The following is a 16,418-nucleotide window of genomic DNA, read 5'->3' as shown; positions in this document are numbered from 1 at the left end:
GGGGAAAGAAAAAGAGGGGCGAAATCATATTGTTGCTTATTTAACGGGTTGGGGGGCAAATTTCCCTGCCCACCCACCAAAAATGATCAATCGGGAAAATGCTGGGAAAAAATTTGGATTTTGGGGGGAAAAATGTGCTTTGCCCCCATCTAGAAAAAAATCCTGGCGACGCCCATGGCCCCAACGCACAGACACAGTTGATTTTAACTGGTTGTCTTTCAACAATCTTAAGGGACTTATTTTTTTTAAATATCAGAAAACATCAAAGTGAAAGCTCCAGACAAGATGTTATATTTCTATCTATCCCATCCTAATGATTTTATCCAAACTTCTAGGATATTAGATGATTTGATACGCACAAGAGATATATACAAAATGGAGGAGGGGAGGGTACTAAGTAGGGCATATCCATCTCTTACATATAGTAGACAAATGCCCATACTTTTTTCATTTTTACACGGGATATTTCACCCTTGAATCTTCCTGGATCGGCGTGAGGGGCGCGCCTGGCAGGACAGAGCGCCCTCCGTCGACGGCCAAGCAACAACCTGTTACCATGGCAGCCGAATCAGATGCCAGGAACACGATTGCCTTGGCAACCTCAGATGCCTCCCCAGGTCGGCCCAAGGGGTGGCGCTTCTGACTCAACTCAATTACCTGTTGAAATTTCAAGAAAGATTCAAGTCAACATTTCAATTTTTTATTTGCTGTTGTTTTTTATTACATGCATGTCCAAGTTCAACTTTTTGTAGTTTTTTTTTATAATAGAGTGCCTTACAGCACTTGGATGTATTATTCTCTCAAATTTTAACTATTATCCATTATTTTTATCAGTTAAAAAAAACATGCGCAGCATACCTTTGTGAACGATTTAATGGGTGAATCTGAAGAAGAAAAAAACCCTCAGTATTTTGAATATCAAGCAGGAATTTCTTTCATAGAATAACTGAGATTGGGAATAAGTTGGATAGCATTTTAGAAGAAAGGTTCATATAAGTCATACCTTATCTATCTCAGCACCATTTCTTTCGAAGAGCGGCGTCATCGTGGCCCCAGGACTGAAACAAAACATAAATAGAATCGAGTGATTTTAATTCGAGCAGTAATTTTTGTGTGTGTGTGTATTTGTTTATGGTGTAAATCGAGGACACATAAGTGCAACATCATCGGTGAATTGAGGACAGGAACCAAATCGAGGACGCCCTTGATTAGAAAACGTGTACAAAACCAATGAGAACTGTTGCAAAAAAAGAGTATAAACAAAGAAAAAGGGAAGAGGAACAAAAGAAAATCCTCGATTTACACCATAAACAAACGTGCTAGTGTGTATGTTTGAGATCTTAACCTTTCTAAAAGTGAAGAAAATTGAAGCTAGACATGAATAGGAACTCACTTCACCGCATTGACTCGCACTCCCTGCTCAGCATATTCTATAATAAACAAAAGAACAGAAAATGAAAGTTTCATGGCAGAAAATTAAGACCTTACATGTAATTTAAGCTTATCCCTAACCTTCCCAACTCTATCAAAATCCACCCCCCCCGGGATTTTGGGAGGCAAGCCGTGAGTACCAAGTCCATCAAAATCCACCTATAGCAGTGGTGGTCTTGTGGTGGATTTCAGCGGATTTGGTCCTGAAGCCTTAAGTGAATCAGGGTCAGTGATGGATTTGGCGGACTTGATTCATACTTAGTAAAAGACATGAGGGAGTCGGGGTTAATGCTTCCACATTAATCAAATTGTTTCACTTATTCTTTTAAAGCAGGGAAAGAAATGTTGTTTCCTGACACCAATAGTTTAAACCACATACATTTACATTTATTATCACAATGAAGGTCAGTCATTGCAAAAATGTGGAAAAAAAACATGAATCTGGGACTGAGAAACATTTCCAATTTTGGTAGAAATTTTTTTTTTTAAATGCATGCAACTCTCCATAGACTTTGTACACGGCCAAAGAAGTGGCGTCTGGATTCTGCATTCTTTCCTAGAGATGCATCTTCATCTAGATACATGGCAACAAGCCAAACTTGGCCATGACGCTGTTTAGGTCTTATCCAAAGTGCAACAATCTAACTTTTTTATTTACAGTAAGTAAAGAATATTAAAAGATGGGTAGGCTAACAACATCTTTTAGTTTATTAACCCTCCTATACAAATATACATTCTGTGTCAAGTAATCCTTTCAGTCAAAATCAGTCAAGTGACTGTTTTTAACAGTTAAGAGCTCCCAGCCTACATAAAGCAGAATTGACTGTTTATCTTGATACAGCTATGCTTTGACTGTGGGTGATTGGTTAGCCATCTGTGTATTCCACCTGTTGACTGATTTTGACTAGTCAACAGTGCTTGCTTGAAATATGATCTGACTGTTGGTGAATAGCCTGTGTAAAAGGCACGGCAGGGGAAGAGGATTGATTTTTTGACTGTCTGTGACTGTTCAGATAGCAGGAGGGTTAATGGAAAGTCTTTGCTTCATACTACCTTCGGATGTGGTGTATGTTAGGCCATCGATTCCCGCCTTGGACATGGCGTACACCAGACTACTGGGATGCTGTAAAACCAAATAGGAAGATAAAACCTGAAATATGAGGCTCTGCTTCTTTTGAATGAAATATTTTAAAAGAGCATCAAATTAAAATTTAATTGACATTTTTTCAGGATTCTTAGGGAATTTGACAATAATTCCTATTTTGCCAATCAAAAATGTTTTCATTTTCTCTATTACAAAGTCTCTACCATATCCTCTTCAGGCACTGAACTGTAGCTCCATAAATATTTTCTCTTAAAGGTAAACGGTTGCATCATTTTTAAGTTCTTGCAGGAGCTTGTACATGTCACTTAGTGGTTGGTCTGTCTGTCTGTCTGTCGGGCTGTCTGTCTGTCGGTCGGGCTGTCTGTCTGTCTGTCCCCGAAAATTGACCAAAAGTATGGTGTTCCATATGTGCCATCGGCCTCACATTTTTCAGTGTCACATTTTTCAGCTCTGGCAGGGATCATTCTGATCGATTTCATGCAAGACTTTCATCCAAGACTTCTTGCAACACGGCCAGAGCTTATTGTGCACTTGCACTTGTTTGACATCAATTTCAGTTTGGGTTATTGTAGCAATTATCTACTCACTGCAGTGATGCTGGCACAGCTAGAGACATTGACGATAACACCTGAAACAAAATCGGGAAAAAAAAACTTATAAAAACATGACTGAATGAAATATTATTCAACAAAGGAAATTACGATTTTCAAAATGTCGATCACTGACCCTTGGATTGTGTAAGGTGTGGCAAGGCCAGCTGTGTCAAGACGAAGGGCGCCCTCAGGTTTAGTCTGAAGGTCTCGTCAAATCCGTCCATGGTTGAACTTTCCAAGGAGCCTAAGAATGGCTGGCCGGCACAATTTATCTGAAAAAAATAATTAAAAATTTGAACGTTTTGCAAAAAATAATCAATTTTCTTGTGATAGGGAAATAAATTTTTTCTTCAGATTACTGACCAATATTTGAGAAATGTTGCAAGGTTTCAGCTCGATGGGATACTACTTCTCAGTGATTGTGAACAATGTATCAAATCCAAAATGAAAATTTGAACATCAGTTTTTCAAAAAAACTTATCACTCACCAAAATATTGAGACATCCGAAATGCTCCACTGTTTCGTTCACTACCTTTTCTAAGAATGAATCTTCAGTTAAGTTGCCAGGCAACAACAGGACCTATAAATAAAATAAATAACAGTTTTTTTGAGCATGCCAAATGGACTTCCTTATTTCCCAACGACAGAATAACCACAATCTGTTTTACTTCAAGTGCTAGCTCACCAAGTCTTCTGCAAGTCCCTGTTTGACGCAGTCTTCTTTGACTTTCTGTAGTTTTTCTTCGCTGCGTCCGGTGAGAGCCACTTGGCAGCTTTGAGAGGCTAGTTGTTTGGCCGTCTCGGCCCCTATCCCTGAACTAGCACCTGCAAATGAAACAGAAGAATCAAGGCCTGTGCAAGTGCAGTGAGCGATTTCATTTTATAATATTACATAGTTAACTGCTTAAGGTAAAGGTCCCACGGCCAGCCATTACTGGCCGTAGGGGCAGTGGGATGTTAGAGGTCCACTGTGTCTTGGGCACGGCATATGAGTGGCGGGGCCCAGTCCTCTCCTCTCGCCGTCTTACCTTCCCTGAACGAATCAGGTACCCATTTTTCTCACTGTGGGGTCTTCAGACAGAAAGTGTTTTCCAGTTTTTGGTCCGAATGGTATTCGAACCGCCAACTTTCCACTCCGTAACTCCACATTCTCGGCTACGAGGCCCCTACTCGGCTACGAGGCCCCTAAAGTGTTAACTGTAACATGTTTCAATTTTGCTTCGCAAAGACATGCTTTTATTCAACTCTCTGTCAGATTTTGAATATAACAAATTAAAATTGTCTTGAATTTTTGGATGTGAATTAAAGGAAATCTCTCCCTGATGTGATTAAAATATTGAGGAGAAAAAAGGTTCAATGGCATTCATTTAAAAAAAAATTATACTGAACCTGAGCTCCAGGGAAAGCGACTGTTGGTTTTGCAAGAAGAAAGTTAACTTCGACTGCACTTAAATTGCTACCTTGACCAAACACATACAAATCTCAAGCAAATCTTAACCCAATCTTTGAAAGCAAAGAGTTGCTGTGCCTCAATATCACAAAGGTATGTGTAACAAATAATGTGTGCATCACAACATAAATTAAGAATGTTCAACGACTCACCAGTAATTAGGGCAACTTTCCTGCTGAACGATCCCATGATTGTGTAGAAATTTCCTCTCTTATTGATGCCAACAAAAGTATTCACATTCAGGGGCGAGCCATAATGATAAAAAAAACGCTTGTCATGCCCACACAAACTCATTCACAGATTCTGAGTACTACAGTGAAGCTATTCCAACATCAAGTCTGACTATATTCTGTATTTTGTGATGGTAGGTGTTTTCAACATTTCTATTCACAGTGCCACTGTACACAGGTAGTATATATGCAGCGCTAGACATTCCGTAGCCTACCAGCAACTGTGCAAGGCCGCTGCAGACATTTACACGACACTGAATACAGGACAAGGATAATAGTTTCAATTCTGTTTATTAGAATGGTCTACTTTGTGGATTTGCTGGCATGTTGCCGTATGTTGTTTAGTGCTGGGCTGTGTAAAGCCAGATGTTTGTACATCGCGTTGAGACGTGAATTTTACGTGGAAACCATTTAAAAAATATTATTCTTTATTGTAATGATCATGCAGATCAAGAGGCAGTGGAAGTCAAGTAATCGGGAGCTGGAGCTTCTTGCCAATTTTGAAATTAAACGAAGCTTTCAAACCAACACAGACACTCCAACAATTAAAATATAAATAATTCTGACAAAATCTTACATCTGATATAATGTAGATGTACATTCACAGGGTGAGGTAGAGAAAACAATGCAACTTTTTTTTATTTTTTTTTTTTATAAATGACTGTATAATCAACCCTCAAAATCACCTATGATAGTTATTGTAATTGTATGTATATGTTTACTGTACTGTAACCAATTTTATGTGTTTATTGTTTTAATTGTATTGTATTTTTAATTATTAGTCATTTTACGCGAGTCCACCAGTACAAATTCCTGTGATTGTTTTTAATCATTGGCTGAATAAATCTTTAAAAATCCTTAAATCTAGAAATCTAAGCATGTCATGATGAATTTGCAGCGTTATAATTCCATATTAGGCCAAACAAAATAATAAGTTGGTCTCTGGTCAGCGCGCGCGTCGATTTTAATCATGCGCATCAATCTTTTTTTTTTCCAAAATGTTCCGCGGTAGCTCCAACAGCGCCCTCTATTTCTGCACCTCCTCAATTTTTTTCTACCAAAGAACACCAAGGAATGGGAAATTGCACCAAGGCAAATGATCGAGAGCACCAAGGCAAATTATGGAGGACACCAATGTACATGAGGACACCAAAAAAGCAAAATAGTACCCCACCTTATCTGTACAATCCAAGCTTGAAGAAAAGAAAAAAAAGAAAAAAAAAAAAAAAAAAGCCGCGTCGCCGCGTCAATTCCGGAACTTTGGTCTGACCAGAGACCGAATATATATATTTTTTTTGGCCTTAGGACAATATTCTAAAGACTAGAGAAATACATAGATGACAAAACACACACACAAGAAGCAAAACGACTTTCATAATTTTTCAATCTTAATCAAGGGCTGACTCTATGGGCAAGATTAAGTATTATCAACTTACAAACTTTAAAAGTTATGAGCAAGAAATAGATGAGGTTCTAACGCAAAAATGAAATACATGTACATGTAAAAATATCTTGGCATTTTTCTCGGCATTTTTACATCTTGAGAAATGAAGCGTTACCGGTCTTCAACATCTTGATTTGTGTCCTGCCTTTGAGTGTTTGTTGTTTCTGTTGAAGATGTTTTCTGCTCTTCGTATGATTTCATGAGGGATGCCAGCCTGAGTTTCCTGGACTTCTTGTAATGGCGTCTTGATTTCAAGTGTCCTGTTCGGTGAAAAGTCATCCTAAGGTGTAATGGTGCAAAGAGGCTTGGGGTTGGGAGCCAAAAAGCTCACAGCAACAAACTTCTGATAAATTCACATTTGATCTTTAAGTCTCAGGTAAAGTTCCAAATCTCAGGTTTAATAATCTCAAAGCTCTTTTCAAGACAAAAGTTTTTGATCAAGTCTCACATCTCAGGTGGAGTCTCATCAAGAATCTGGTCAAGTCTTTAGTCTACCATTCCTCACTCAAGTCCAGGATTAAGTGTCAAGTCTCAGTTTCTTGATCCCCAATTGTTGGGCAAAGTCTTCCGTCTCTAGTCAAGTCCCAAGTCTCAGTATTTCCATGTCTTGGGAGGCATTCCAACTCTCATGTGGATCCTCCAATCTAAGGTGGAGTCTCAAATTTCAGGCCAAGTCCCAAGTCTTGGATCAAGTCTCAAGATTAGTCTGAAGTCTCCTGTCTAGGAAATAAATCTCAAAATCTAATTTCTAAGAATCTACTACTCACCCAGCCACTGCTGCTTGCCCACAAACACTCTTCCTTCGCAGATATCACAGACGTGTCTCGCCGAGGCCTCATCTGAGGGACTCCCTCCCTCATGTACCAAAGGAGCAACTGGTGGCTCCTTGCCCTGCAGGTCAAAAAAAATTCCTGCATTTTCAGAGATTTTCTTTGACAAATTTCCTTTTCTAATCATTTCTTTGTGAGATAATTTTTTAATGTACTACACAATGTATTTTGACACACGTTTGGACCATGGCAGTTTATTTGAGAAACAGAGCTTTCGTCATATTAGAGCTTTAAGAACACGGTAAGTAAGATTAGGACACATAACCTATCATCTCATGGCTCTAGATCCCAAATCAAGGAAGGTTATGACTACAAGATGCAAACCAACTCAGACTCACTTCCAAGATTGCATCCAGTATGTCCAGGGCTGGCTGTAGAACCTTCTCATGCCATGACGCTGGATCAGTGGAGTCCACAGCATACACTGGAGGTACATTGCTACCAGGGCCTGATGAGAACAGAAAATGATATCACTTGTGTCCTCAAAAAAGTGAGAGATTTACTCATGAAACTACTTAAGATGATACGCACGTCTCACGAATCTATTCTTGATCCATCTGGTTTGCCTGCGAGCGTACTGCCTTGTGGCAATCTTGAGCTTCTCAATTCCTTCCTTGAGGAGGGACTGAGCTCCCTCTGTCTCCCGGTCATCCTCCGGTAGGATAAGGTAAGGATGGAACTCCTTGAATCCGATGGATTGGAAGATGCCTTGAGTGTACAGGGTCTCACTGCCAAGGTTTTGGAAATTTAAAACAAAAATTAGACAGATTTTATCACTTAGAAATGTCTCAGATTATCGCAAGTAAGAACTCAAATCACTTGTAAAGAAGATGACCAATATTTTGTAAGCTGCACAGGGAGGTGTATTATGGTCAAATGTTTACATTCTTGTTAGAGATTTGTTGGACGTAAATTTGGAAATGCCATTTAAAGTGCCGCTATTATTAATTTTATGCTACTAACTCTTAAACCATCCCCTTCCCGATTCTGTGACCCACCTATCTGCTTGTGATTCTACTCTCTTTCTATTGTACTCGTGATGGAAGTCGGCCAGTTCCTTCAGAAGGCCCCTACAGAGCATATCATCGACTCTTTCATCAAGTCTTCGATCCAAAACTGGAAGAAGAAATAACACAAGGTTCACATGGATCCACTACGAATGAGACAAAACTGACTTGTATGTGCCTTGTAACGGCCTTGTGATTGACTTGTGATTGCCTTGTGATTGCCTTGTGATTGACTTGTGATTGACTTGTGATTGACTTGTGATTGAGTTATGATTGCCTTGTGATTGCCTTGTAATTGCCTTGTGATTGACTTGTGATTAACTTGTAATTGACTTGCGATTGCCTCGTCATTGCCTTGTGATTTACTTCTGATTGCCTTGTGATTAACTTGTGATTGACTTGTGATTGCCTTGTGACTGCCTTGTGATTGACTTGTGATTGCCTTGTGATTGACTTGTGATTGACTTTTGATTGACTTGTGAGCACATGACTACAACTTTTGGAGATAAATTAAAATTTGGAATGCTCCTCCAATTCAAATCAAGTGTTTCTCTTGTTCACACTCCAGGCAGTGCTATGTAATGCTTTCAGACAGCTTCACCAATTACATGTACTTTATCCTCAAGATGTAGGATGCATGAAGAGCACATACCGTCTCGATCACACTGCAGCCAGAGGATGCAAACGTCTTCAAAGCGGAGAGGACCTCCCAACGGTCCGCCTCCGTCCTCCTCCATCTGACCCGAGAGCACCTCGCTGTGAGTCCGACCCAACTGCTCATACACCTGAAGACTCCTGTTAGAAAATATTAAGTATTGTTGTCAAGACAGCCACTTTTACTCCAACTTCTGACTACACACGATTCGAGAACTGAAAACTTTGGCGACACTTCACCATTATAACGACTGCTATCATTGTAGTAAACCTCCCATTCTATGAACATTTGCTTCTTTTGAGTCAACAGATTGGCCAAACCTGATAATCTTGCGTCTGTTGTTTGGATGCAGTGTCTCTGCCCTGCAAGGATCCACCTCAGCCAGGATCTTGTACAAATCCTCTGTCGCTGTTCCCTCAACCTTTATTGTTATTGACTCCTCATTTTCAAGAACGTCATTGTCTTGTGATGTGTCCAAGGCATTCACAAACTCATTGGTTGCATCATACAGATCGAGACCTCGATCAGGCTGACTGGATTCTTTTGGTGAGCTCTCTTTACCCGTTTTGTCAAACGACTGCCAATCCATTCCAGTGACCTGTTGACTACAATGTGCTATCGCGGCTTGCCTTCTAGGAGTTTCTGTCTCTGTCCTGATCCTTTCTTCAGGCTTTGAGAGCTCTAAGCCTGGTGCTGTATCAGGTTTTCCTTTCCCAATTCCGGAAGAGCTCAAATCTGGATTGCTGCCCTTTCCTGTTGATCCACAAGAAGTATTACTGTCATCCAGATCATCAAAATCAGACGTCCTTGTCGTATTTTCTGCAGCAGATGGATCACTGATGATCCCTGATGAACTGGCGGCCACAGGATTTTGGTCTTGCTCCTTGTTGGTGGCATGGTTCATGTCGGAGTGTTTACGATTCTTCCTAATGTGAAGGGTAATTGGATCTCCTCTTGCCTCCAGAAGCAGGTCTTCCATCTTAGAATGCTGTGAGAAAAGAAACAACAAAGATCTTCATTTCAAAACAGAGATTTAGTTCTCAGAAAAAATGTAAAACAATTTGTGGAAGGCACAATGAACACTAAATTTTGGCTTACAAACCTTTAACTCCGAGTCGGGTTTTCTGAAAGCTCCGCATTGGAACAAAGAGTGAACAATTGTGCCACCTTTAACCAGTTCGTGCCGGAGGCCATGTATACACACAAAAGTTTTCCAAAAGTCAGATCGGATGACTGAAAAACCCGCAACAACCAAGGCCGGGAAATATCTGTCTGAGAGAGACACAGCCACCGACTGAGCCTGGAAATATGACTCTGCAGTCCCAGGGTGATGGCTTCGACCCGCCTGGCATTGTGGTCGAGTGAATATTAAACCTGTGCCTCGGTCCGTCTTGTCAAAATAAACCCAACTTCAACTGGTTAAGTACTTTTTAGTAAAAACCGAAGATGGATCAGGGAAATGATTTTACTTAATTTGTTTTTATTCATAGTCTTGCCACTTCCCAGCTCCGTCTATAATAAAGCTGCACCAACCTCTGTATCCAGCAACACTTTCCACAGAAGAGCCTCGATGTAATAATTGGTGCCACCAACAATCACTGGTACTCGGCCCTCTTTCAGTAGCCCCTCTATGACAGGGAGTGCTTTGTTGCGGAAGTCAACGACCGTGTACCGACTCAGAGGATTGAGGAAATCGATGAGGTGATGAGGGCAAGCTTGCTGTTCTTGCGCCGTGACTTTATTGGTGATAATGTCCAGACCCTTGTATACCTAGAGCAGTAGCATAATTAGGGGGGAAAGGCACACAATTAGAATTTATCCTGAATAATATTTTTTAACAGAATTTTTATGGCGATCGTGTAGTATAGTGTAGGGCCCGGTTCCTATAGGGAACAAAATCCACTTTAAAATTATTGGACCTACCAAACTAGTTGGTGACAATCTCAATAAACAGGTATTGTCATAGATAGAGGGCAGGGTTTTGATTTTTTGAGGGAAAATTGGGGGTAAAATGACAATGACAGCACGGCGACAACACGCGACCCAAAAATAAAGATGGCGAAACACCGCGCGATGTACGGTGAGCACGCACGCTGCGCTGAATGGCAAAGCACAAACCGCGCAGGAAAATCGTGATTTATACCCCAAGAAACTGTTCAAAATTGCAAAATGGGTGTCATTAAAATTGAGAAAAGTCTGCTTCTGATTGTGAAGGTGATTTTTGAGCAATCAAAAACATTTTTGACTCTAATTTGATCAAAACAAAACAGGGGCCCTACACTTCGATCGCCATATTTATCCGATTCCGAATAATTAAAAAAAAATGTGTAGGCCCTACACTACAGCTACACAGCCTCAGGTCAGATTTTTTGACAAAATAACCACAGTTACCTGCATGGAGTCCGCGCTTATGATCTCGCCACCCAATCGTTTACCTATCTGAATGGCTAGCTTTGACTTTCCCGTTCCAGTTGCCCCAAGAACCACGACAACTGGTAAACGGCGAAATACTGAGGTCATGGGCGCAGCCATCTTGTTTTGAAAAGCCCGCCCTCCTTTGACGTATCGGTATAGACTGTAACAGCGCCCTCTTGTGATTAAGAAATTGAACAGCAACTTTGAAGAGCGCCCCCTTGTGATCCTAAATATTCTTCGAAATTTTACAGCAACTATGAACAGCGTCCTCTATCAACGCTGAGAAACCACAAAATACGATGAAGAGCGCCCCCAGTGACCGATTTTTTCTCATCGCAAAATGTTAAGAGCGCCCTCTTGTGAGTTTTAATTTGATCACGATTATCGAAGTAGTCTGCGTTTCCTTGCAGTTTGGACCAAAAGAGGCAGAATTTAAATACTTTTTTGTAGATTTAAAAATAAAAGGAAGCAAACTTATCAACGTTTGTACCGAACTTTTAGTAATAATATATGAAAAGAGTGCAGAAAAGACAAATGAAATACATACCAATAAGTTGTGAAAGTATAATGACATCGTACGTTTGAGTGGAGGCGGTGGGGGGGGGGGGGGGCTGTAATTCTAATTAATAGATTGTGAAACATATTTGACCATTGGAGGAAACTTGACACGAAACATTAAAGTGTGGTAAAATTTACAGGGAAATTAATTCTTTGTCCCAAAAGTTTTATTTGTGTCTTCACAAACAAAATGGTTTTACATGTAATTAGCTACTCAGATTATGGGCCCTTCCTCCATTCTCATATACCTCCATGCTCATTTCATCACCTTCATTGAACACAGAAATGTCCAGCGGTTTCCCTGCGGTTGGCGACCGGTAACTATTGTCGTGGGAATCTGTAAGAATCTGTAAAGTGACTGTAACAACAACCAGAAGGCACTTAGGACACCAAAAACCTACAAAAGCGATTTATCAAAAATAAACTTTTTTTTATCAAACGTTCCCTCCTGAAGCTTTTCGTCCTTGGGAAAAGAGGCATCTAAAAGGAAACATTTGTGTCAATGAAAGAACTGGAATTTTCCTGAGCTGAGAGTGATTGGTTACTTCCACCCCTCCCGGCGATTGGGACAAAAGGGGCCCAATACAGATGAAGAGATATCCACCTGTTGGCTATTTTTTAATTGGGCGATTGGGGGGTGGACATGGTGATCTGAAGAGATGGTCTTTTTCCACAGATAAGAATGCAGGCTATACTTGCGGAAGAAGAACACGTCACTCCAACTATATGCTCCAACCAAATTGAAGGAACAAACTTTCATTGAAATTACGATGGTTATGATATGCAGTCCTCCTCACGACTTGCTCACGTTTCCTCTTCAAGTAGGCCTTATCTGTTAACCTTGCTATTCCAACCTGTTCCCTAAATTCAACCATTGAGAAAAATCCATTGCATCGTCAAAATAATTTACCATCTATTGGGGTTTCCTTTTTTTTCACCGGCCGTTGAATGCTTTCCAAAGCTGTGATTACGTTTTACATGTAAGACCTGCTGGATACAATTAACTTCCTTCATGTTAAATAAATAAACTTGACAACTTATTCGATCGTGTCCCAGTAATATTTTGAGTCGGCGTATAGGTAGAAACCTGTTCCAAAGTTTCAAGATATCTAAACATGAATCCTTATTTTAGTATTGCTCGTCTTGTCTCATTTTTCCCTCTCCAAGACCTACTCCTCCATCACGCCCAGCCCTCTTATCCTCTCACTCCCTTTCCAATTAATCTCTGGGAATCGATTCTGCGCTAATCATCTGTCACCTTTTGCAATCTTTTTCAACTTGCCAATCGAAGATATCCTACATCATCCCATATCATTGTAGTAACTTTCTACAGCAACCTCAGTTTTGTTCCCTCCACGATTTCGCACAGAGCCGACAACCAGAAGCAGTTCTTCTCCACTGAACTGTATGAGTCACCCCACAAACTTCTCTTTTTATCCGGCCAAAAAAAGTCTGGTCCATAAGTTGACCGCTCATGAAAAGATTTTTTTATCGGCGATACTTGGAAAAGGATGCTGGTCAAATTTGAATAAAATGTATTGAACGACCAGCTTCTTCGCGTCACTTGTATGACTTGGAGATTAACGGGGGCTGGCATTGTGCGAGTGGTCATTTCAGACGGTCACTGAACCAGCTGGACTGTGGTCACCTACCAGTCAGTCGGCCTCGATGGGCGGTCAGTACGCGTAGGGTGGGTAGCTTGGGGAGAATCCTCGGCAACAAATGTGCCCTGCTGAGACGGCGCAACCGCCCTCAAGACCAATTTAGCTACAATTAAAAATCTTGAGGTGTTACAAAACTTCTGGCTGCATTATTCGGCTACTTCGTTATGTCAAGAATGAGAGGACGGTGCACTAACTGAAATATATTTACTTCAAAATGTGTTTTCCTTTTCAGTTTATCCCGCAATCCATTTTTTTGCCATTCCTGCACTGCAGATGAATTGTTCAAAACCACATTAACCATGAAGGTCTATCGCTTCCTCCATGCATTGATCAAACCGAAACAAGCATTTTTTTCATCTTAGGGGATAATGAAAATAGAAAGACTTTTATTAGAACTAAACCAAAAAGGTATGTGGCGTTTCGTATTCCTGGAACTTTGGGAGAACATAAACTTGTGTTTTCGGCAAACATCTTTTGAGTTTAAAACTTTCGACAAACATTGCAACCTGACAAACGCAGGATGGATCCTTCCACTAGACCCTGTCCCTTTTTCACAATAGTCCAAGCATTGAGGCGTACCGATATTTGCAAATGGTACCGTGGAATTACTTCCGTGCCTGGGGTGCTCCTTAGGGGGCGTGAGCGCGGGGCGGGCTGGCTCAAGCCCTCATAATGAAGGGATTAGTTTATCAATACACAGCGCATTATAGAGATAACGATGGTAATTTATTACAAACTTCTGGATGCCTCAACAGCAAACTACATGTACTTACCATTATCAGTTGATAGAAAAGATAATTAACATCAGCAGAGATACGAAGTCAGGTAATTGTAGCAAGGAGCTCAATATTATTATCTTTTAATCAGTACTGGTTTTTTTTGTTTCCACAACTTACCTCCATGTCTGTAACCATGGAGATTATAAAAAAAAAATCACAATTGCGATCACGTGGTGCGAGGCAGCAACTTTTGAACTGCCACAATGTCGCAGCCCAAACCGAGGTATATATCCCGTCAGCGTTGATCACGTCATGAGTGGAACTTACTTTTCAAAATTACGGACGAAATCCTCGTCTTTTTTTAAATTTCAGACTGCAATCTCTCAAACATATCTTATGCTTTGCGGTTGTTATTACAAAAAAAATGCAACGCACCGTATTGATCCTGTATAACAAGTGTGAAGTTTTCAGTTGTGTTTCCACAATTCTTTTCTTCTCAAAATCCCTAACTAAGCGTCAATGAACTAATGATTACCTCTTAATAACTTTGGTCAGTCAAAAGGTAACACTAACGGGAAGAGGCGGGGAGTTGATCCCTGTATAATTAGCACGGTGACACTGTTGCGTTTTTGGGAAAAGCCGGATTAGTTAGAGCTCCGGCTAGACTAAGTGATATTGATCAACCACGGTATGACCCCCAACGCCCCTAGGAGATCCATGGGAGGATTAAAGACATACCATTCCCCCATGCCACGCTAGTGCACACCCCTTGGGGGTTGAAGGAGACAATACCGGTGGCCTCCATCACCGCATCCCTGATCTTCAGATCAAAGATTGACCGGACGCGTCAGGTAGAAAGAGAGCTTTTCAACTGGGATTGACATAGCCGGCTTTGTATGCAAACTATTCTGGTTGGTGGTCCGATCCGTGGGACGCGAGACGTTTCTCATCAGCTGGTTACTGCCGACAAAACTAGACGTCAATGATACCGATAGGATATCCCATTTCCACACAATTTGGCGAAATACTCAGATTATTCCCCAAGACGTTCCAACTATCAAGGAAGAGTGAATACCTATCCATTGCCACAATAACCCATCTAATATACAAGCTCTACACGTTCTGCATTTCGTAAGCGATTAATCAAAATTCACATATAACATTCCGATGAATAAAGGTTTAAATTTGTGATCCGTTCGGTTTTGTCTTTATTCAGACGTAACTTCACCTCTGCGAATGCCATCAGCAATTAACTTTCTCCTTACACGTTTCTCCGGCCTCGACATAGTGTCATGTCTCTTCGAATTTCCTCCTCGCTTCGTAACATTTTAAAAAATTTCTCAAGTCTTACAAAATACAATAGACCAACTTTATTATCCCAACCACCCCTTGATCCAACCATCCACATTTCAGTTCCATCCCTAGCCCCATCGAGTCGGATTCTCACACCAAAAATCCTCCAATTACTCGCAGAAAGTCTCAAAACTTTAGAACCCCGAATTGGAAAAAAAAAACATCATCCCTCTCGAGTACCAATGATTGGCAATTATGTACCCCTTCATTACACTCGTCCTTCGGTTAGTTCATGAACCCCCTGATCAAGGGGGGCAATTCCCCACCTTTTCACCCCTCTTGGCGACCCATCGATATTCGGACCCTCGGCCCTTTTCTACCCCACCGCCCCCGGACAAAATGTTTGTCTTTCCCTCTGCCCTCCCGGTACTGTGTTTGGTCGCTTCATTGTTAATGGGTACGTTAAGTATTCCTTTGTTGCTGTGACGGGTCTCTTACGATGAATAGAGCCTGAGCATCGGTTGAAAACTCTTGGGATTTAAACAGAATTGGTTAAAGATCAACAGGCATCGGTGTTTAAAATGATTATAGATCAGCAGAAAGAAAAGGGGATCGGATAGTTCAAACAAGTCATTGTTTAGTTTGAAAACAAACAGTTGCATTTCTGTCCTGCGATTCTCTGAAATCTGTTAACTTTTTTTTCAAAATAAATGCATGCTCTTTTCATGCATCGAAAATTGGCGATTATTCTTACAGCGATTATTCTTACAGGAAATATAGACACTATAGAGACAAACAAATAGAAATATTACTTGGAATTGGAAAATACCCCATGAGGTCTCAGTCTCACATAGCCTGATGCATTAGAAACTGCAGGGTGATGTAAAATATTTTTAAAAAAAATTGGCATTATATCATCAATGTCAAGGCTATCAAAACATGAACATGACTAGGCAGCATAGACCCGAACAAGGAGACCAATAACAGTGCTGGCTGGAGACTACAGATCAGACGCGCCATGTT

General features: G+C 40.7%; 2 protein-coding genes across 2 annotated transcripts; both read right to left on the bottom strand.

Moving 5' to 3' along the window:
* Positions 1 to 253: 253 nt before the first annotated feature.
* On the bottom strand, positions 254 to 5,779 carry LOC119729117 (uncharacterized oxidoreductase TM_0325-like). Its single transcript, XM_038201631.1, has 9 exons — positions 4,733 to 5,779; positions 3,816 to 3,955; positions 3,618 to 3,710; positions 3,263 to 3,401; positions 3,124 to 3,164; positions 2,485 to 2,554; positions 1,394 to 1,430; positions 1,004 to 1,058; positions 254 to 657 (listed from the first exon to the last, which is right to left on the bottom strand). The coding sequence occupies exons 1-9, from the start codon at positions 4,872 to 4,874 to the stop codon at positions 454 to 456; spliced, it is 921 nt and encodes a 306-aa protein (XP_038057559.1). The 5' UTR covers positions 4,875 to 5,779; the 3' UTR covers positions 254 to 453.
* Positions 5,780 to 6,339: 560 nt separating this feature from the next.
* On the bottom strand, positions 6,340 to 11,332 carry LOC119729115 (tRNA dimethylallyltransferase-like). Its single transcript, XM_038201629.1, has 9 exons — positions 11,138 to 11,332; positions 10,280 to 10,516; positions 9,067 to 9,734; positions 8,744 to 8,886; positions 8,083 to 8,200; positions 7,616 to 7,812; positions 7,423 to 7,532; positions 7,022 to 7,145; positions 6,340 to 6,514 (listed from the first exon to the last, which is right to left on the bottom strand). The coding sequence occupies exons 1-9, from the start codon at positions 11,276 to 11,278 to the stop codon at positions 6,366 to 6,368; spliced, it is 1,887 nt and encodes a 628-aa protein (XP_038057557.1). The 5' UTR covers positions 11,279 to 11,332; the 3' UTR covers positions 6,340 to 6,365.
* Between the last annotated feature and the right edge of the window lie 5,086 nt (positions 11,333 to 16,418).

This window comes from Patiria miniata, unplaced genomic scaffold, assembly GCF_015706575.1.
Source record: "Patiria miniata isolate m_02_andy unplaced genomic scaffold, ASM1570657v1 HiC_scaffold_20, whole genome shotgun sequence".
In the NCBI taxonomy this organism is placed as follows: domain Eukaryota; kingdom Metazoa; phylum Echinodermata; class Asteroidea; order Valvatida; family Asterinidae; genus Patiria; species Patiria miniata.
Note: the sequence above shows the minus strand (reverse complement) of the source record. Positions and strands in the feature narration are given on the sequence as shown.